This window comes from Leptonychotes weddellii, chromosome 11 (assembly GCF_054177405.1).
Source record: "Leptonychotes weddellii isolate Sample4059 chromosome 11, ASM5417740v2, whole genome shotgun sequence".
Classification (NCBI taxonomy): Eukaryota; Metazoa; Chordata; class Mammalia; order Carnivora; family Phocidae; genus Leptonychotes; species Leptonychotes weddellii.
In genome coordinates, this window is record NC_138379.1 from 31,368,091 (window position 1) to 31,390,557 (window position 22,467).

The window sequence follows — 22,467 nt, forward strand, 5'->3', positions numbered from 1 at the left end:
TCTATGAAATACTGATTCAACTCTTAATGTTCCTGTGATTGTATAAAGAATTACAAGAGCAATTCATATTTATTCCTATGATGTTAAGTACCCAAGGCAGTTTTGGTAGACTAATTAAAGATCTAAGATAAGATGGAATTAGACATCTTAAAAGAACTATGTCTTCAGTAAAGATGAGCATAACTTAAATAAGATTACATTTCTCTTGCTTAACAAATAGGTCTGTGTTCTATTTGAATCTCTAATTCTATACTATGTATTTTCATGTATTCTCAAAATGGCAACTTAGTCTAGAAAATTGTATGATAGCCAAAACTAGAGAATATATGAAGAAGAGATTTATTATCTCTGTGACCTGAATAGTTATCTCCTCTTACACAGGATGACAGTGTTAGCATACTCATCTTTCCATCCAGCTTTCCCCACCATTTGAAATTTTAAGACTTTTTAAATACTGTAAGAGGAGCTCTCTTTACCACTAAAACTTAACTCTTAATTAATCTTTGCTCTAAAAAAAAAATTGCTTGTGCTTTTTCCCAATAAGTATAACCTAAATAAACTAAAGACTGCAAAAAGAAAAAAAGAATTGAATAAGAAGAGTCTTCAAACGAGTCTTTTCTTTTTTGTCCCTGTAAATTCAAATAAAACAGTGTGAACATAGAGGAAATGGACAGTAATGAGGAGCTATGACTTCCTATAACAAATCATGAGTCTTGAACAACACTGACCCTCACACTGAGTTACCTTCAATAGACAATTCCTAGAAATGCATTTATCTAATAAAGATGCATCCAGTATAGCCATTTAAGTCATGCCCTATTAAGATTAAAAGGTAAGTACCCAACATTAAAAAGTATGACTATAAATCATTCATTTCATCTTTGCCTTGATAACTGCCTAAAAGTTAGTGTTAGATTCTTAAATTCAGGGTTGCTTTTCCCAATAGAGAGTTAACTGCCAATCCAGCTAAATAATCCACTAATAGGTCATCTTTAGATTCATAACATTTCCAGGAGGAAACATGAAAATATCAGCACTTTTGGAAGGTTTCTCCAGAGAGAAATTAGGCCACAAGGGGTTTTTCTGCTAAAAACCTCCCTTAGTAGGGAAAAGATCCTTTAAATTTTGCTGTGCAAGTTGATCACCATTAGCATGACAAGTCTTTTTTGTGTTGATGCAGCGTTTGGAAAACACTGAAGATCAGCCTATTCTTGGGTGTTAAGATCTGCCTTTCAGGGTGATGGAGGCAAGGACGAAGGATCCTATGACCTAGACTTCCATAAACCAGAGCATAGATAAGAAGCCACGAAAAGGGGCGCGTGGGTGGCTCAGTCATTAAGCGTCTGCCTTCGGCTCAGGTCACGATCCCAGTGTCCTGGGATCGAGCCCCGCATCCGGCTCCCTGCTCTGCGGGAAGCCTGCTTCTCCCTCTCCCACTCCCCCTGCTTGTGTTCCCTCTCTTGCTGTCTCTCTCTGTGTCAAATAAATAAATAAATTCTTTAAAAAAAAAAAGAAGAAGCCATAAAGAGCAGGCTCCTACATTGTTCTCTAGGCTGGCTGAATGTAATGAAAGGCAAGTCTGCTCATAGACTTGAGGGATGAGAAAATGTTTTACATTCTGTTAAATTAATTAAATAAACAAGGAGGCCATTAGACTGAGGGGGCTCTAATGCCATAGTGACCTACCTAAGCAACCCAAAATCTAACCCTGTAAATGCCTCAAATTTACAACGTCAAGACTCTAAGGACAACCAATCACAAACCACTATAACCATTCAAATAATTTCCTTTCTTTGCTTCTGCATTTTCTCTATAAAAAGTCTTTCCCCTTACTCCTGCTCCTGTAAGCTGGCATCCCACTAACCCCTTCCTAACCACTGTCTCATTTGAATTGATTCTTGCTCAAATGAACTTTTAAAAATTTCAATATGCCTCAGTTTATCTTTTAACAGCACCATTCTTTGGAGGGAGAGAGAGGGTGTGTCTGATGATCTAATAGTAAGACTGGGTTCTTTCTAATAAGAAATTGTGATTTCAGTCTTTTTCAAATATTTTGAATTATAATAAAGGATTGATAAAAAGATAAAATATTTCAAATAAGAGAAAGAGACATTTTAGGAGGGCAAGTAAACCCCAGTTTTTTTGTTTTTGTTTTGGTCAACTATTTAAACTTTTAGAGATGTAGCAATAATAGCCAAACGTGTACTTGTAATATTTGTTAATTTTCTTACACACCCATATTTTAAACCACATTATATAAACAATATGTTCGTTTAAAAATATTGTTTACTTCCATGCCCACATTTCATTAAACAGTTTTATTCAACCTATTTACATGCATTTTGAATGGCCCTGGCTTAATTGTTGCCAGAGCCATTTTTGAGCTGTTTTCAAAGACATTAATTTTCATTCCCATCTCAATGCCTCAAAAATACATCCCTTTCTAAATTCTAGTTTGGTCCTGTTACATTGTTACTGGAAATTTACCCAAAGTCTAAGGTCACCTTGATAACTGGCATTCATTAAGGCCATTCCCAACTAATACATTTTTCTGAAAAACTTTGTTTTCAAACTCAAGTAATTGAAAAAGAGCTCTAAAATACAGAGACTTCATTAAGGGTTCTTAATGTGACTTACTCTTTTCTGAGGAATACTTTTGAGAAAAAGACCTGGCTTTATATGGGGGCAGTCATGATAGGTGCAGAGTTAGCAAAGGTAAGGAGGCTGAAAGGCAGATCAGATGCAAAACAACTTAGGAGAAAGTTTAACTGAGGGTTAATTGCAGGGTTCATGGCACATGACATGGAGGTATTGTGCTATAAAGAAGAACAAAAAATGCTCTTGACAGGATGGAATAAGTTGAATCTAAAAACATGTAACTTGCTATATAGACAAATTTAAAGTCTATCACCTAGATTTCACAATATAATTGCCCAAGCACAGAAAAAAGAAAATCTGTTAAAAACTCATACATGGCAGTGATAGACAGGTAGATAGATAATTTCTCACAAACTTTGGAGGGTAGATTCAAGACCACTTATGCAACTTGCAGGTCATAGTGTCAAATAAAAATGCAGAGCTACTTAAAAATTAAGAGGTTTAAGACAGCAAGAACAGAGCATTAATCTTTCTAAGCATGACTCCCTATGTATCTGCACAGACCCTACGACCATGAAGTTGGACCTGCACTGGTATTCTTTTAAAGGGGACCCATTCACAAAAGACTCATATCTGCCTGCTCAGTACAAAAACTTCAGCACAAGGCACAGATCTTTGGAACAAAAGAGGGACTCGGTGGATACAGATACCAGTTGAATGAAAGAATGGTCCAAAAGAAAGAGTAGTGAATCTGTCCACATCCTATTTACTAAACAGATAAATAGCATTTTATCGTGGAAAGGGAACAGACTTTAACCATAAGAAATGTTTTCAGTGTTTAAGGACTCTTAGGACTTGAAAAGAATTTGCTCCCTCAAACTCTATTAAAAAAAAAAAATAAAGTCACAGGGAAACCCTAAATACAAAAATTAGTCACACATGTCCCATTTACTTTGTAAAATAGTTTCAGATCAAAAGATAAATGGTTGCATTCAAATCAAAGTAAATAATTAAAGTTTCTCAATGCCCAAAAATAGATTCCATGACCCTTTGGAAACCCAGAAAATGAACAAAGCAGAGAATCTGTCAGTAATGGTAAAATAAACCAATGCTGATATTCCATTTGCATTTCTGCATAAGTTGTTTCATTTGTGGGGAAAAGCCTGTAAGTTAATTCTTTGAGAACTTTCACTGTTTTTGTACAAATTTACAAAATAAAATCTAATTATGGAAACATCAAACAAACAGGATGAGCTATTTTTTCCTAAGATGTAAATGAAATATTTAAATTTATTTAAATAAATTCTGTTGCTAAATATCCAAGTTTTGAAATACTGGGGATGGCAGAAGAAAAGCTGAAGAGACATGAACCTCAAATGTTTTCATTTGCAAAAAAGAAGGAAAATAATATTTAGACTAAGGAAAAATGTGTGACTATTCATTTTCACAAATCCTATCTTATTTATCTACCCAGGTCTATTAGCACCATGCTGCTTTAACTGATCTCATCAGTGGATATCTATTTATCAAATACCCAGAGAAAGAGAATAAAAACACCAGCTACATTATGGGAACACTCTAATAGCTAATCTGACTTGCATTATGAAACAGACATTTAAGATCTAAAAAATCAGCACACATTCCTTAGACAGAAAATGAGAAAGATAATTGGATGTGAAAAAAATTGTGATTTAAATAATGATCTCCAGAGTTGTCAATGTAGTTTAATGACCTAACAAGGTCATGCTTAAAGTAATATAAAATAATACTTATTCAGAAATAACAGCTATCTTTAATCTAGAAGCCTCTCCATATGAGAGAGATTACAGATGGCACCTGAAAAGAGGGTCCCAGAAGTAAGTAAATTGGAGAGACACCATATAATATATACCCTTCTAGAAGTTCATAATCACTTTTGCATATTATAGGTTCTGAGTTGTCTGACAATAAAGATAGGTGTTTAACTTTGTTTAACCTAGAATGTCCCAAACTTATTTGAACTTGGTATCCTTTTTTTTTTTTTTTACACAAAGGGAAAGGGTGGTTGATTTACTCGTTGTGTTTTTCACATAAAATTATAAACATTTTGGAATGCCAGTAGTTTCTGGGGTTTACTTTGAGAAATATAGCTCTATACCAATCAAACATGACACAAGTGAATATTGACTATGCTTGCATTTAGTATTCTGGAGTTTTCATAATTTATTTTATAGTTAAATTTTATCCATTTTTGCAAAGACAATGTTTATGCAAATGTACTATCCAGACTTGGGAAGTTAATGTTCTTGCCCCTTCACTCCTGGTCATATCACACGCTGAGCTCTGTGCCCGGTGCAGGACATTGTCTGACTGTAGGGTAATACGGGTTGTCAACCTGGATAGTGGGGAGATCTGAAACCATCCTCGAGCACGTCTAAATGAAGGGCCGTGGGTGATTTGGGGCATGATGGTTGCTGTTGTCTTCCAGCTCTAAACCTGCTCTTCCGTATTCTACCTTGTAAAGCCAGGGCTGGGACTTCGTAACATTTTATTTCTCTTTAGAAATAAAAAGTTGGAAATTTAGCCAGCTCAAGTCCTGGCAGGTTTAGCCAATGGCAGGGATGGGGGTGGTGAGGGTGCTGGAGGAAGCCTGGAAGGTGAGTGGAGTGGAGAAGGATCTTACTCGTGCCTGTTTCCTTGCTCTCAGTGTCACTCCGGAAGTAACACGTCGTCACCTGGTGGTAGCATTTGTCTCCAGCAGCAGCTGTTCTCAGTTCCTATTTTTCCTACACACCCAGAATTGGTTTTATTGCTCGTCCTTAATCCTACAGCACCTGCCAGACAGCGCCCCCTCCTACAAGATCCCTGATCCCCAGCTCTGAGCAGTTCAGCCTGGCAATATTCCCCTCCTCAGAGAGCTATTTCCCAACTTGTGGGGTCCCTGCTCCAAGCCTGTAGATTCTGACAATCTCAGCCTCTTCCCCAACCTTATCATCAGATAGAGGAGAATTAGTTTCTTTTGTGAGGCCCGTGAGGACAGAACTAGAACTCGCGGGTTGAAGTAACAGGTTCCAATAATTAGAGACGCCAAAAAACCCTGAATGGATTGCACTGAATTTCCTATCCATTAATTTAATCAAAAGAAGGATCTGCCACAAAACTAACATACTGATAGGACTTCAAGTATCAGATGGAAGATTGGACTGGATGAGATTCAAGGTTCTTTCCGTCTGGGTGATTCTATAGTAAAATGTAACTACAACTACAATTATTGAGTAATTCCTCAATTAGTAAGGAATTAACTCCCCAATTCCTTACGTCTATTATTCTTAATGCTCATACACAACCCTATTGTTGGAGGTCACAGAAAGGATGCGACTGCAGCTGACCTAAGAGCTGGACCCTGAAAATGTCAGAGGCTTCTCACCCCCTCCCTTGTCCTTGGAATGTACGTTCTGCCTACTATTTCCCCAGTGGGAGCCATCTTCAAGGACACAGGTTGATAGAGTAAGGTGTTGTCGAGATCATATGGACTTAATTTAAGGTAACTAAACCCAGGTAAGGCCTCTATATAAACTTCTAAGATTCAAGTGGGCAGGTGCAGAGATCTACTCATCCTTTGAATGCCCAAGACAAGCCTCATATGTAAGTTTTCTTGCATATTAAACCTGCCATCTATCAACTTGGAGTGGCCTGCCTCTTTCTTCTGTCTCTCCTTGCCCCCATGAACAGGGGTCAGTTTCAGATTTCACCTGGGAAATTCCCGAGTTTTTGAACCAATACCTATGTTGTTAGATATTATCATTCCCATTTTATAAACATAGAAAGGAGAATGGAAGCTGATGTAAGATCATTAATAGGCCAGGATCACAAAGTTTTCAAGTGAAGGCAGTGAAGGCAGAATGTGGACGCTTTGTGAGCCCCACCACCTGCTTCCTAATAAGCCTCAGACATAACACTGAAACACTGTGTTAGAGCAGTCTCACGGTGCCTGAATCCAGCTAATCATTTTTTTTTTCAACATCAGCCCTGGTGGATTGCTTTGTTTGTCTGTTTTGCAGATAAAGGAGGAGGAAAGGCAATGAGAAGTGATGAATGAAGAGTGATAACAATTTGACAATAGTTCCTTATTCATCAAACCCACAAGCCCTACCCCCTACCACGTGGACATGCTTGCTACCTCCATCAGGGCTGTTCCGTCTTTAGCTACCAGATAAACTCCTGTACATCCTTTAAAGTACAGCCCAGACACTTCCAGATGCACTTTCAGGTTCTGTCCTTAAGCTAAAGCACCTGCTTTAGAGGTATTACACAAACTAGGGGTGGTAACAGGTGAATCCACCCATGGAAGCATCATTCCGGGAAGGCAAAGGTAGATGAGAAAATCAGAAGAATGGAACCAATATCAGCGGCCAATTTGACTACTCCACTGGTAAGGATTCTGGCATTACCTTGAAGCTTCATCTTTAGACAGAATTAGAGGCTCCTGCATTTCTGCACAACATGTGTCCTATTACTACTCCCAACACACTGTTTTATTATTTTATTGTTGCTTTTTTATCTGACTTTCCTTGAGGGCAGTAATTCAGTTTATTCATCTTTGTATTCCCAGGACCTAGCAAGATATATAATAGTAAGTATCTAAAACATAGGTTCTTGAGGCAACATGGGAGAGTGGAGAAAGCACAGGATTTCAACTCAGTTCCTGGGTTGTGATCATGAGCAAGATTACATAATTTTTCTAAGTTGTGTTCTTCCCAGAGAGAAGAGTTTCAGGAAGGAAGTGGTCAATGGTTTCAAGCACCAGCGGTGGGCAACATTATTTAATTTTCTTAAGCCTAGCTCTTCCAAAAGAACTCACTGCAGTTCCTAACACTATGCAAAAGTCACATGGTAAAAAGTGTCCATTGAATTTAGTAGGAAGATCACCAGTGACCACGTTGAAACAAGTACCAATGGGGATAGTAAGCACTGAAGCAGATTGCAGTGAGCCAAACACTGCACTGGATATAAGGAAGAGGACATGGGCTTTTGATTATTTACTGTAAATACAGGGGATGGGGAAGAGTTAAAATTAGTTGTTCAAAGGGCTTTGGTTTATTAGTTTAATGAGGGGATGATTTGAACACACTATTTAATTGTTTAAAGAAAACAGAGAATATAGAGAGGTTAACAAGGGGAGGGAATAATCTGGAGCAAGATCTCTGAGGAGTCTTCTAGGAGGAAAATGACATGGGAACAAAAATGAACAGATTTATTCCAGACAAAAAGAGGGGCAACAACTTTTTCAATTTAACAGGATTACAGAGAAAAGGATAATGTGGATACAAACAAGGCAACAGACTTGGAGGTGGTAAGGAGTGAGGTAGCTCCAGTCTGGGCTTCTGGAAGCAATTGGTGGTAGAGCACAGAGATCAAAGAGCATAGGCCCTGGAAACAGACTTTGTGGATTTAAGTCCCAGAATACCTTCTAATTGTGTAACCTCGGGCAAGATATTTAACATACTAATGCCTGATTTTCCCGACGATAATAACCATGCTCTTACTCTCCTGGGTTGTTGTAAGGAGTTCATGACTTCATATACACACATGCAGCCAACAGTGTGGAGCATAAGCTCGCCTGAAGTGTGAGCCATCCTCAGTGTGTGAGTAAGAGATGTGGGCTCAGAGATTACAACAGAGACAGTTTGAAGGGAGTGCTGCAGAGTACAAAAAAGAAAGAGCTAGGCAAACATAGAAGAGGTGGGAAGCAGTGGTGAAGACCCGGTTTAAGTTGGAGATCATGTACAACATGTCATTGGGGCAGTTCCCCAAACCCCCTTCCCCAGCCCAGGTGTTGACAGGGAGAAGGCAGAGAGATAGATGGATCCAACCGACAGCGGTGATGGAAGAACAATGAGGGGATGGAACCGAGAACCCTGAACGACAGGCTGAAGTGAAGGGCCGCGGAATCACGCGAAAAGTCTTAATAAGTGAAGGGGGCTCCACTGAAAGAGGGCAGAGACGATGGTAACGATGGAAATGTATTCTGTACTTGCTGGAGCCAGAGCGCTGTTAGAATTGTGGCAACCCGCCAGCCCTAATGCTACAGTTGCGCTCAGGACCGCAAGAACTTGACCCTCTCCGCACGGGATTGGAAGACTGCTAAGGGAAAGGGCGGGGCCCAAGGGGGAGGATAAAGAGAATTGTGATGGAACGGGGCGGGGCTCCGGGGCGGTGGGGGGTGTGCCCCTCCATCACTTGGTCCGGGTCCCGCAGTGCGTGCGGGGGGCGCCTGGGGGCTCTGCAGCATAAGCAGCATGTGCCTGTGCTGTACGGAGGACGAAGCCATCCAAGTCAGCGCCGTGAGTTCTCCGAGGCCCTAACGCCGCTTCGGCGACCCCTGCCCGGGGCCTTGCACTGGGGACACTTGCGATTACCGTCGCTCGCGATCGTGGCCAATGCGGGCGGTTTGGGTGCTGAGGGTTGGGAATCCAGGGTGAAGTAGACAGACTAGATCCTGGACTGCAAGACCCACCCAGGAGGAGGAAAAGCCCCACCACGCGCCTTCTAGAAGCCAGGCACAGTCAACCATCTGTCGACTGACCCATTAATACGCCCCAGAGGTGGGATGGGGTTTACAGAAGTGGGGGGGCAGAATAAGTTTCTCAACTTTGGGGAGGATGGGGGAGGAGACTGCTTCTGGGTCTTTGGGTTAAACAACTGGATCAAAATGAAGGGAGGGGGAGGTATTTAAGGTACAATTTAGAAACTACGGGAACAGCCAAGATCCCTGTGTCTCAGAAAATCATACCACTTGCTGGGGTTCCTCAATCTCCCCAAACACCAGCAGAAACATAATTTTTTGATTTCTTGTATACCCTTTCTTTTCATGATAAATCTCAGTACTCTACATGCTCCCTGTAATGTGGTTCAAGCCTGGTTCTTTTTTCTCATACTATTGCCATCCTCCCCCCTGACTTTTACCTTAATGTTCTCATTCTGATCCTGCCTCCTGCAATTGAGATAATGTGCATATATTACATAAATTAAAAACAGTAGCATAGGCTTCCTATTATAATAACTAGTATTTGTTTGCTCATGGTTTTTTATGGTTTGTTTTGTTTTAATTTAATTTTACATATTATATAGGAAGGGCCAAGATGGCAACATCCTTCAGACGTCACTGCAAGGCAGGTAATTTTTAAATAAATAATTCTGGGTATTTCAAAATTGTAACTTTGTCTTATTCCTTTATGTGTGGTGGTCTCTGATATGATAGAAGTTCTATTATCTAGACACTTCAGTGTTATCTTTCATGGGACTCTGGGACCTTGTGACTACTATTAGAATAATGCGACTATTATTAAATGCTTTATATTTTGTTTTTTAGTGTAATAAGAATAGAACGGATGGATCATAGAGAAAGCAATTTTTTCATTGTTATAAAGTAATACCACATAGTTTTCAAAGCAATTATACCAACTGCACTCCCACTGGAAGTGGATAAAAGTTTCTATTATTCATATACTCTGTACCCTAATACTCCATTATCTTCAAAGCATTCTAGTTTGAGCCCTTAGGTCTCTGCTACTTATAGATGCTATACAATAGGGACATAAAAATCACTGCTTGACATATGTAGCATTTAAAGGAACTAAAGAATGTGCATGAATTTTGTTTTCTTATTTCTACAAAGAAAATTCCTTTGGGGTTTTTAATGAACATTACTTTTAAAATAAAAGTAAACATATATATCCATGAGCCTTAGATCCCATAGTTGAAGTGGGAATCAAGAGTAAATAGTCTCATTCGAAAACTCTAGAGATGCTCCAGTGTGTTTTCTTCATCTATGAACCACATATTTGAAAAAAGATTTTTCCTACTTTTATGTAGCTATGTAAAGCATACCCACTGATTGTGTTTATTTTTTTATTGACACTGACCCAAAATATAATAAGCATGTTAACTTTTTATGTTATAAAAAGTATGATTTGTTTTCCTTCCTTTTAATTTTCCAAAAGTCCAGAGATAAACGTATTGAGAATATGAAAAACCTAAGGAAAGAGAAGAGGAAATTTAATAAACGGTTTGCAAGACCTGCTCCTCTTCCAGAACCAGGACTCCTGGTAAGTATAATATAGAGACTTCACTAAAATTAACAGGTCCTTAAATGCAAAAGATATCTCATTTTTAATTTATGTAGTACTCTAAATTTTGTTTTTTCTCTTTCCTTTGAAAAATGTGTAATTGTGGTCTGGGAAATTACCTTAAAACTCCTCCAATCAAATTCTCATCTATTATTTAAATCTTTTTTTCTCTCTCTCTTTCTCCCTCTCGCTCTTTTTGTCTGGGTAAAGTGTACTTTATTGATGATACATGACAAGGTAGGGCTCTCTAAGCTCCTCTTCTTCAGGGAGTCTGAGACAGATGTCAGACCAAGAGATTCTCAGTGTGTGGGTGAATGAGTTGGGACAAGGACTCCCTAGCAGCTGAGGGCTCCTCTCTTCCTCTTGTGCTCTCCCTGGGTTTGGGGACTCTTACTCTTTGGAGGGCATGTGGACCATAAGGTCCACCACCCACATGCTGTAGCCAATTCATTGTCATACCAGGAAATAAGCTTGACAAAGTGGTCATTGAGAGCAATGCCAGCCCCAGCATCAAAGATGGAAGAGTGAGTGTCACTGTTAAAGTTGCAGGAGACAACCTGGTCAGTGTAGCCCAGAGTGCCATTGAGGGGGCCCTCTGATGCCTGCTTCACTACCTTCTCCAGGGAGCTTTCTCCAGACAGCAGATCATATCCATAACTAACACCTTGGGGGTGGAGATATGGAACACCATGCCAGTGAGCTTCCCATTCGGCTCAGGAACGGCCTTGCCCATAGCCTTGGAGATACCAATAGAAGCAGGAATGATGTTCTGGGCAGCCCCTCAGCCATCATGCTACAGCTTCCCAAAAAGCTCATCCACGGTCTTCTGGATGGCAGTGATGGCATGGACTATGGTCATAATGCCAAAGTTGTCATGGATGGCCTTAGCCAAAGTGGCCAAGCAGCCAGTGATGCACAAGGCATTGCTGATAATCTTCAGGGAGTTGTCATACTTCTCATGTTTCACACCCATCACAAACATGGGAGCATTAGCAAAAGGGATAGGGATAATGACCTTCTTCGCTCAAACCTTCAAGTGAGCACCAGACTTCTCCATAGTAATGAAGACACCAGTGCACTCCACAACAGATTCAGCAAGAACATCACCCCATTTGATGCCAGTGGGCTTTTGCTCCTGCAAGATGGAGATGGGCTTTCCATTGATGACACATTTCCAGTTCTCAGCCTTGACTGTACCATTGAATTTGTCAGGGTGGAATCATACTGGAACATGCAGACCATGTAGTTGAGATCAATGAAAGGGTCATGGATGGTGACAATATCCAGTTTTTCAGAGTTAAAAGCAGCCCTGATGACCAGCAACCCATTACAGCCAAATCCATTTACTTTAACCTTTGCCATTGTGTCTCAGGGGCCCAGGTGGCACTGCACAAAAAGATGCGGCTGGGTGTTGAATGGGGAGGAGGAGAGTGCCTATTTAAATCTCCTTTGCAATTGTCTCCTGGAGATGTGGTTTAATGAAAAGAGTAAGATATTAAGAAACCACATTATTCTGGTTTCCAGTTTTTGCTTTACCATATATGATCTTGACTGCCCAAAGTCATTACTTAAATCTTTTGGATTATATTATCTGGAAAATAAATTATAAAATCTCCTGGCAAATAGTTATTCAACCTAGGCTTGATCACTTCCAACATCATAGAAGTCTGCACCAATCACAGCTTATTCCCTCTTTGCACATCTTTTTTTAAATTTAAGTTTTAGTTAACATACAGTGCAATATTGCTTTCAGGAATAGAATTCAGTGATTCATCATTTACATACAACACCCAGTGCTCATCACAAGTGCCCTCTTTAATACTCATCACCCATCTAGCCCCTCCCATACATTTATCTGTTTTGTTTCTTAAATTCCACATGGGTGAAATCATATGGTATATGTCTTTCTCTGACTGACTTATTTCACTTAGCATAATACACTCTAGCTCCATCCACGCACGTCGTTGCAAATGGCAAGATTTTATTCTTTTTGATGGCTTTGTCTCAAAAAGGCTGCTTTTTGATAGCAGTCTCAAAAAGGCTGCTACAATAGTAGACATTGTGTCTACATTCCAGTAGAAAACAGTATAGAACAAAGGGCACAAAGCATATGCCAGCAGCTGAGTCAACTCCCCTTTGATCAGGAAAAGAGCCTCCTTCATATACTTATATATGAAATATATATATAAAATATATTTATAAGTAAAATCTTGGTTGTGGTAATGGTCTCAGGGATGTACATGTGCCAAAATATTTTAAAATGTGCACTTCATTTTTATTGTTTTGAAGATTTTATTTATTTATTTATTTGAGGGAGGGGGGGGAGGGAGAAGCAGGCTCCCCTCTGAGCAGGGAGCATGACGCAGGCCTTGATCCCAGGACCCTGAAATCATGACTTGAGGCAAAGGTAGACACGTAACTGACCCAGGCGCCCCTAAAAATGTGTACTTTAAATATGCACAATTTATTGTATGTCAAGTGTACTTCAATAAAGCTGATAATATATATATTTATATGTTATGTTGTACTTACTCTTTGAGTTGTATAATTCTGTGAGTTTTGACAAAGCATAATGTCTTTATCCACCATGACAGTACCATACAGAATAGTTTCACTGCCCTAAACATCCTGTGTTCCACCTATTCATCCCTTCCCTCACTTGCCTCAAGCCACTAGCAATCACTGAACTTCTTTTTTTAAAGATTTATTTATTTGAGTGAGAGAGAGAGTACAAGCAGGGGGAGGGGCAGAGGGAGAAGTGGACTTGCAGACTCTCCCCACTGAGGAGGCAGCCTGCCCTGGGGCTTGATCCCAGGACCTGGAGATCAGGACCTGAGCTGAAAGCAGACCCTTAGCCGTCGGAGCCACCCAGGCAAACCTCCCCCCCCTTTTTTTTCAATTACTGAACTTCTTACTGTCTCTATAGTTGTGCCTTTTCCAGAATGTCATATAGTTGGAATCTTACAGTACGTAGCCTTTCAGATTGGCTTCTTTCACTCAGCAATATGCATTTAAGGTTCCCCCATATCTTTTCACAGCTTGATAACCCATTTCTTTTTATCACTAAGTAATATTCCATTATGTTCATGTGTCACAGTTTATTCATGCACCTATTGAAAGACACCATGGTTGCTTCCAATTTTTGGTAATCATGAATAAAGCTGCTATGAACATTCGTGTGCAGGTTTTTGCATGAACATAAATTTTCAACACATTTGGGTAAATATTTAGGAGTACAATTACTGGATAATATGGTAAAACTATGTTGAGTTTTATAAGAAACTGGAAAATTGTCTTCCAAAGTAGCTGTATAATTTTGCATCCCCACCAGCAATGAATGAGAGTTCAGGCTGTTCCACCACCTTGCTAAACTTTGATGTTATCAGGGTTTTGGACTTTAGCCATTCTGACAGGTGTGTAGCGATACCTCATTGTTTTAATTTGCAATTCCCTCTTGACATATACTATTAATAATATTTTCATATGTTTATCTGCTATCTGTATAACTTCTTTGGCACGGTGTCTGTTTCAATATTTTGCCCACTTTTTAATTGAGGTCACTTTCCTGTTGAGTTTTAATAGCCATTTGTATATTTTGGATACCCATTCTTTATAAGATATGCTTTTTTGCAAATATTTTCCCCTGGTCGCTGCCTGTTTTCATTCTTCTAATAGTGTCTTTCCCAAAGTAGAAGTTTTTAATTTTAATGAAGTCTAATTTATTATTTCTTTCATGGATCATGCCTTTGGCTGTTGTATCTAAACACTCCCAAGGTCACATAGATTTTTCTCTGGTGTTATCTAAGAGTTGCACAATTTTGCATTTTATATTTAGGTTTATGATACATTTTGAGTTAATTTTTGAAAAGTGCAAGGTGTCTAGATTTTTTTCTTTTTTTGCATGTGGATGTTGTCCCTGTTGTTTTGCACCATTTGTTGAAAAGACCGTCCTCCTTTCTCTATTGTATTGCCTTTGCTCTTTTGTCAAAGATTTGTTGACTAACTGTTAAGGTCTATTTCTGGGCTGTCTATTCTATTCCATTGAATAAAATATTTATCTGTTCTTTCACCATTACTACACTGTATTGATTACTGTAACTTTATTGTAAGTCTTGAAGTCAGGTAGTGTCAGTCTTCCATCTTGGTTCTTTCCTTTCAATGTTGTGTTAGACACACTGGATCTTTTTGCTTTTCTATATAAAATTTAGACTCAATTTGTCAAAATCCACAAAGTAACTCGCTGGAATGATTGAAATTGTGTTGAATCTACAGATCAATTTGGAAGGAACTGACCTCTTAACAATATTAAGTCTTCTTATAAGTGAACATTGGGCTTCTCTCATTTATTTAGATCATCATTGACTTTTTTCATCAGAGTTTTACAGTTTTCCTCATTCAGACTCTGTACATATTTTGTTAGACTTATACCTAAGTATTTCCTTTTTTTGGTATTAATGTAAATGGTATTCTGTTTTTAACTTCAAATTCCAGTTGTTCATTACAAGTACATAGGAAGTCAAATGACTCTTCTATATTAAACTTATATCCTGCAAACTTGCCTAATAGTTCCAGGAATTTTTTGTTCTTCTTATTGTTGATTCATTGGGATTTTCTATATAAACAAATAGAGTCATCTGTGAATGACAGTTTTATTTATTCCTTTCCAATCTGTATACTTTTTATTTCCTCCTCTTTTATATTGCATTAGCTAGGACTTCCAGTGTGATGTTGAATAGAAATGGTGAAAGAGGACATCCTTGACTTGTTCCTGATCTTAGCTGGAAAGCATCTAGTTACTCACCATTAAATATTATGTAGATGCCCTGTAGATGTGTTTTTATCAAGTTGAGACAGTTCCCCTGTATTCTGTGCTAAGAGCTTTTTTTTTTTTTGTATCATAAATCGCTGTTGGATTTTGTTAAATGCTTTTTCTACCTCTATTGGTATGATCATATGATTTTTCTTCTTTAGCCTGTTGTGATGGATTACATTAATTGATTTTCAGATGTTGAGCCAGCCTTGCATATCTGGATTAAATCCCACTTGATCGGGTGTATGCTTCTTTATATGTATTGTTGGATTCAATTTGTTAATATTTTGTTGAGGATCTTTGTATCTATGCTTGAGAGATAGTAGTCTGTCATTTTCTTTCTTGTAATGTCTTTGGTTTGGGTATTAAAGTAATGCTGGCCTTACAGAATAAGTTAGGAAGTTTTCCCTCCGCTTCTACTTTCTGCAAGAGATTGTAGAGAACTGGTATAATTTCCTTTTTAAATGTTTGGTAGAATTCACCAGTGAACTGATCTGGGCCTAGTGCTTTCTATTTTGGAATTTAATTATTGATAAAATTTCTTACACTTTTTAATTGTCCCACAGTTATTAATTATTCTATTCCATTTTTTTCCTCATCCTTTTTTCTTTTTGTTTTTAGTTTAGATGGTTGTCAAGCTTTGATTCTTTTTTCTCTACTGTGTCAATCTACTTATGAGCCCATCAATGGCATGCTTAATTTATGCTATAATGTTTTAGATTTTTAGCATTTGTTTTTGATTCTTAGAGTTTCCTTTTCTCCTTACATTATCAATCTATTCTTGCATTTTGCCCACTTTTCCATTAGAGCCCTTAGCATATTGATGATAATTACTCTGAATTCCCAGTCTGATCATTCCCAAATCTCTACCATAACTGAGTCTGGATCTGATGCTTGCTTTGTCTCTTCAGACTGTTCTTTTGTTTTTGTTTTTACTTTTTAGCATGTCTTATACTTTTGTTGACCTTAAGAGTCAGACATGATATATTGAGTAAGTTAGAAACTGAGATAGATAAGCCTTTAGTGTGAGGTTTTCTGTTTATCTGGCTAGGATTTAGGCTGTGTTTTCTGTTTGCTATAGCTGTGGTGTAAGAGGTGAAAATTTACTCTTTATTTTTGTGTCTCCTCTAGTATTTGAGTTCCCCTCGAGCCTCTTTCTTAAATAAGATCTGAGGCTTGTAGTTCTTTAAGCTAACTTCCCTGATGTTATGGAGGAGCCTTATTAATGTGGTGGTTAAGTTGTTGGGGGGACAGAAGCATATTATAGGCCTATGAATAGATCTCAGTCTTTTAGTGAGCCTGTGTCCCTAGGACATGATTTTCCCAAAAACTACTTAGCTACCCTTACCCTTAAGTGAAACAGGAAAGCTACAGGGGATTGGAGTTGGGTATTTCCCTCTGCTATGTAGAAGAGTCTGGATTTTGCTATTTCCCTTCCCTAGGTCAGTAAGGGTTTAATAAAACCCAGATTGGTTAGGTTGTGATAAAATAGTTTCCTTTGAGGGCATGCCCTATTAAAGAGGAGAGCGAGCTCAGGAGAATTTCAAAATAGTTGCTTTTCCCCTCCCACTGCTGGAAGCAAAAGGAGATTTTCCCCCTGATTATCACAAGAAGACCTGGTGGGGCTCCTAGAGGTAAAACTCAAGGAAATATGAGGGTCTCGCTAAGACTGCTCCCCCACCCTAAGTTTGTAACTTTGAAGCTAATCCACAGTGAGGTTCAGCAACTCATCCACTAAGGTTTGAGTGTTCCTGTTGGAACAGTATTGGCTCTAGAAGCATTGTTTGTGTCTCATTTGTCCCATGACCTCAATTCTCTGATGGATCTAAGAAGAGTTGTTGATTTTTAGTTTGTTCAACTTTTTTCTTGTGAGGATGGGACTGATGATTTCCAAGTTCTTTTACATGTCAGACTGGAAACCCCCACTTATATTTCTTTGCTCAAAACTGAGTCACTAGCCACCCCAAGCTGCAAGTATGTTTAGAGTGGTGAAAAGCTGAACTGGCTTCTCTGCTGCTCTGAAGAGAATTGAGGTTCCACTAGTGTGGATGAAAGTACTCTCTTTTCTCAGGCTGTGATGGTCCTCCTTCTATAATTCACCATCTTCCTTTAGTTTTGGAGTAAATACAGATTATGAGTAACAGTTCAGCCCTTAAGCTTTTTTTTTTCTATTTGTCTGCATAGTCAAGGGAGCTTATGCATTGCCACCCAGAAACTCAGGATCCTCAAGCTTATAGAGTTACTGCACTGTCTTAAATATCTACAGAGTTCTTCCCTTGCAGATATGCTAGTGTTTGAAATACCACCCACATAATCATGGCCTCTCAGATATGCATTAAAATATGTTTGCACAACATATTTTACATCTGTACAGTGATCCCTTAGTAAAGTGTAATTATATGGGATATGGGGGAGAAGAAAGCAGTGATTCCTGAGACCACCCTTCTATAAGGTATGGCAATTACCACCACTTCTGAGTCCTTTAACTTTTGATTCATTTCCACACATCAGTTTGGCTAATTTTTCTATCTCACTGCAAGTTCAGATATCTTATGCCATCAATCTTCTCCCTCATGACTTGCCCCTCAACACCAAACCATTTAGGACTTTTCCATTAAAAACACTCCCCCCCTTTTTTTTCTTGATCTACCAGATTTTTTTTATAGAAATGCCTACAGACTTGTTCTATATCAATTATCCAACCAACACACTTGAGCTTTTAGAGACAAGTAAAATGTCTCCAAATAAATAAGAATATAAAAAACAAAATGCATGATATATGAGAAGCCCGAGTTCAATCTGGTACTTAGTACTTACTCTCCTTACTACAAGGATTCTTAGAATTGTCTTCAAAACATCTAGATATTTCTCCTCTGGCAGTATTAGGCAGTCACGAAAGTTATAATATCCTGTAAAAGAGAAAATACACCCTCCACCCAAAAAGAACATCAGGGGGCTCAAAGCCCCAAAGTACACACTACGCTAAAGGGCTTCTCAGGACTCACCAAAGAGTAATAATAGCAAGGAGGTACTGTGAAAACCCTATTCTAGCGTTTTTTTCTATATATTGACCAAGATATATAGTATATCATATTTAAGCTTGAACCCTCAGTGTTTCTCAAATGTGGTCAGGACCAATTTTGTTTGATTTGGTTTGGTTTTGTTTGGTTTAATTTCCAAATCATTGTGGACTATCATTTTGTATCATATGATCAAAATGTCATAGTATCAAATTATTATAAATGAACATAAGTATTTATTCTCAATTTTTCTAATCTTGTTACAAAGTTATAATGACTATTAGGCTAGCACTTAAACCAGACCACACAGAATAACACATCTTTAAACTGTACTTATCCTTTCACTTTTTTCCTCTTATATCTTTTGCAAATTGTTGGGTTATAAGCAGCATCCCCACTAATACCCTCTTCTCTTTTTCTTTCTTCTTAAATTGATTTTTGGCTATAACAACAGTATTTGTACAACTTAAATGGTTTGGGATGAAAATAAAAACATGAGTCCATACATAGACGTATTTTTAATATATGGGTTGTGCCCAGTAGAACAGAGGATGCATGATTAGGCTAGAGCACCTCGTTATAAAAAGTTTGAAAAAGTATTTTTATTTTGATTTTTGTCTGTTTAAAGTCTCTATAATAAAACTGTCTCCTAATTATTTTATTAATAATCATAATCACGTATATTTAAATAATCATGGAATATTATTTTATGGTTAAATTCCTGCCAATACTAATATACATACCCTTTCTATATTTACTTATTTGTCCCTGCTGCTCACTTCAATTCAAGATGCTTTCTCGGCCAACCACAGACCATAAGACGGGAAAAGAAAGCCCCTATGTTTAACATCCCTATCACATCCATAATGGTTAGAAATGACTTTAACCCTTTCTCAAACCTGTTATTTTTGGTTTCTACAAATTCTTCCTGCTTATATTTTTTGTTATCTGACTCAGAGAAGAAAAAAAAATACTTTATATCATATTCATTCCCAGATATGAATTCTTTCATAATAGTGCTTTTCATATCTGGCTACTATCTGAATGTGATGTTGCAATAATTTAGAATAACATTTCTAGCTCTTTATGAAATTCTTTTTGTGTAAGAAAGTCTACTCCCTTTGAGATCTTTCCCAGATAATTTATAACTTTGTATTAATTTTTCCTTATATACATTTTAATTGAATTTATTTTTCTTTATGTACTTTTATTTCTTCTAGTGGACATAAAGCTGGAGTCTGTATGGAAGAAATCATGCCAGACAAAAATATGCGGATTTATAACATCAAGTGGCATTTCGTAATTTGACTTCATTTGAAAAATAAAAGCCATACTCTGCCATTTCAACAAAATAAACGCAGTGCAACCATCTAACATCCAAGCCACAGGGTCTAGAATTTTATTAAATACCGTAACTCATTACCACTCTCTTTTCTGTGGTAAATTTGAGATTTGTTTGTTGAGATTGTTCAACAAACAATAATATGTACAGACCTTTAAAAATGATATACTCCTCTTTAAGCCTTTGCAATTAAATTTATGACTTATCTAAAAATTTAGAATTATGCTTTAATAATAGGGGAAATGCCCCTAACTTGGGAGCAGCCAAATACATAAGTTAGTTAATAATAAACTTAAAGAAATTCATTGATAATAATATAATAATAGTAGGTGATTTTAACACCCCATTCACAGCAAAGGATAGATCATCTAAGCAGAAGATCAATGAGGAAACCAGGGCTTTGAATGACACACTGGACCAGATGGAGTTCACAGATATATTCAGAGCATTCCATCCTAAAGCAGCACAATACACATTCTTTTCCAGTATACATGGTACAGTCTCAAGAATAGATCACATACTGGGTCACAAGTCAGGCCTAAACCTGTACAAAAAGATTGAGGTCATACCATGCATATTTTCAGACCATAATGCTATGAAACATGAAGTTAATCACAAGAAAAAATTTGGAAAGACCGCAAATACATGGAGGTTAAATACCATCCTACTAAAGAATGGGTTAACCAGGATATTAAAGAAGAATTAAAAAAAAATACATGGAGGCAAATGAAAATGAAAATATGACAGTCTAAAACCTCTGAGATGAAGAAAAGGTGGTCCTAACAAAGCAGTACACAGCCATACAGGCCTTCTTCAAGAAGCAAGAAAAGTCTCAAATACAGAAACTTTACACCTGAACGAACAGCAAATAAAGCCTAAATCCTGCAGAAGGGAAAAGAACAGCAAATAAAGCCTAAATCCTGCAGGAGAAGGGAAATAATAAAGATTAGAGCAGAAATAAATGATACAGAAATTAAAAAAAAAACAAAAACAGAACAGATCAACGGAAGTAGGAGCTGTTTCTTCGAAAGAATTAACAAAATTGAAAAACCCCTAACCAGACTTACCAAAAAAAGAAAGGACCCAAATAAATAAAATCATGAATGAAAGAAGAGAGATCACAATCAACAACACAGAAACACAATTATAAGACCAATTATATGCCAACGAATTAGGCAATCTGGAAGAAATGGATGAATTCCTAGAAACATAAACTACCAAAACTGAAACAGGAATAGAAAACCTGAAGAGACCCATAACCAGCAAAGAAATTGAATCAAAAATTGAATTTCCCAACAAACAAGAGTCCAGGGCCTCATGGCTTCCCAGGGGGGAATCCTATCAAACTTTTTTTTTTTTTAAGATTTTATTTATTTATTTGACAGACAGAGGCACAGCGAGAGAGGGAACACAAGCAGGGGGAGCAGGAGAGGGAGAAGCAGGCTTCCCGCCAAGCAGAGAGCCTGATGTGGGGCTCGATCCCAGGACCTGGGATCATGACCTGAGCCGAAGGCGATGCTTAACAACTGAGCCACCCAGGCACCCCTCTATCAAATATTTAAAGAAGAAATAATACCTATTCTTCTGAAACTGTTTCAAAAAATAGAATTGGAAGGAAAACTTCCATACTCATTCTATGAAGCCAGCATTACCTTGATCCCAAAACCAAACAAAGACCCCACTATAAAAGGAGAATTACAGATCAATATCCCTGGTGAACATGGATGCAAAAATTCTCAACAAGATATAGCTATTCTAATCCAACAGTACATTAAAAGAATTGTTCACCATGACCACGTGGGATTTATTCCTGGGCTGCAGGAGTGGTTCAGTATCCATAAATCAATCAATGTGATATACCACATTAATTCAAGAAAGGATGATAATCATATGATCCTTTCAACAGATACAGAAAAAGCATTTGACAAAATACAGCATATTTTCTTGATAAAAACCCTTAAGAAAGTAGGGATAAAAGGAATATACCTCCACATCATAAAGGCAATATATGAAAGACCCACAGCTTATATCATCATCAATGGGGAAAAACTGAGAGCTTTTCCCATAAGGTCAGGAACACGACAGGGATGTCCACTCTCACCACTGTCATTCAACATAGTACTGGAAGTCCTAACCTCAGGAGTCAGACAACAAAAAGAAATAGAAGGCATCCAAATCAGCAAGGAAGAAGTCAAACTTTCACTCTTTGCAGACAACATGATACTCTGTAGAAAACCTAAAAGACTCTGCCAAAAAATTGTTAGAACTTATACAGGAATTCAGCAAAGTAACAGGATATAAAATCAATGCACAGAAGTCTGTTGCATTTTTACACACCAATAATGAAGCAGCAGAAAGGGAAATCAAGGAATTGATCCCATTTACAATTGCACCAAAAACCATAAGATACCTAAGAATAAACCTAACCAAAGAGGTAAAAGATCTGTACTCTGAAAGCTATAGAACACTTATGAAAGAAATTGAAGAAGACGCAAAGAAATGGAAAAACATTCCTTGATCATGGATTGGAAGAACAAATACTGTTAAAATGTCTACACCTCCCAAAGCAATCTACACATTCAATGCAAT

General features: G+C 37.9%; 1 protein-coding gene and 1 long non-coding RNA gene across 2 annotated transcripts in view; one reads left to right on the forward strand and one right to left on the reverse strand.

Moving 5' to 3' along the window:
- Positions 1-22,467, reverse strand: part of LOC115940494 (uncharacterized) — a 401,485-nt gene that overhangs the window by 371,022 nt on the left and 7,996 nt on the right. The gene's annotated exons all lie outside the window — the stretch shown is intronic.
- Positions 8,877-10,862, forward strand: CCDC179 (coiled-coil domain containing 179). Its single transcript, XM_006727293.3, has 3 exons — positions 8,877-8,921; positions 9,709-9,753; positions 10,581-10,862. Exons 1-3 carry the CDS (start codon positions 8,877-8,879, stop codon positions 10,698-10,700), a joined length of 210 nt encoding a protein of 69 aa, XP_006727356.3. The 3' UTR covers positions 10,701-10,862.

Coding starts and splice junctions, on each gene's coding strand:
- CCDC179 (XM_006727293.3), top strand. CDS start 8,877: ATGTGCCTGTGCTGTACGGAGGACGAAGCCATCCAAGTCAGCGCC. Junction 8,922..9,708: donor AAGCCATCCAAGTCAGCGCC/GTGAGTTCTCCG, acceptor CATATTATATAG/GAAGGGCCAAGATGGCAACA. Junction 9,754..10,580: donor CAGACGTCACTGCAAGGCAG/GTAATTTTTAAA, acceptor ATTTTCCAAAAG/TCCAGAGATAAACGTATTGA.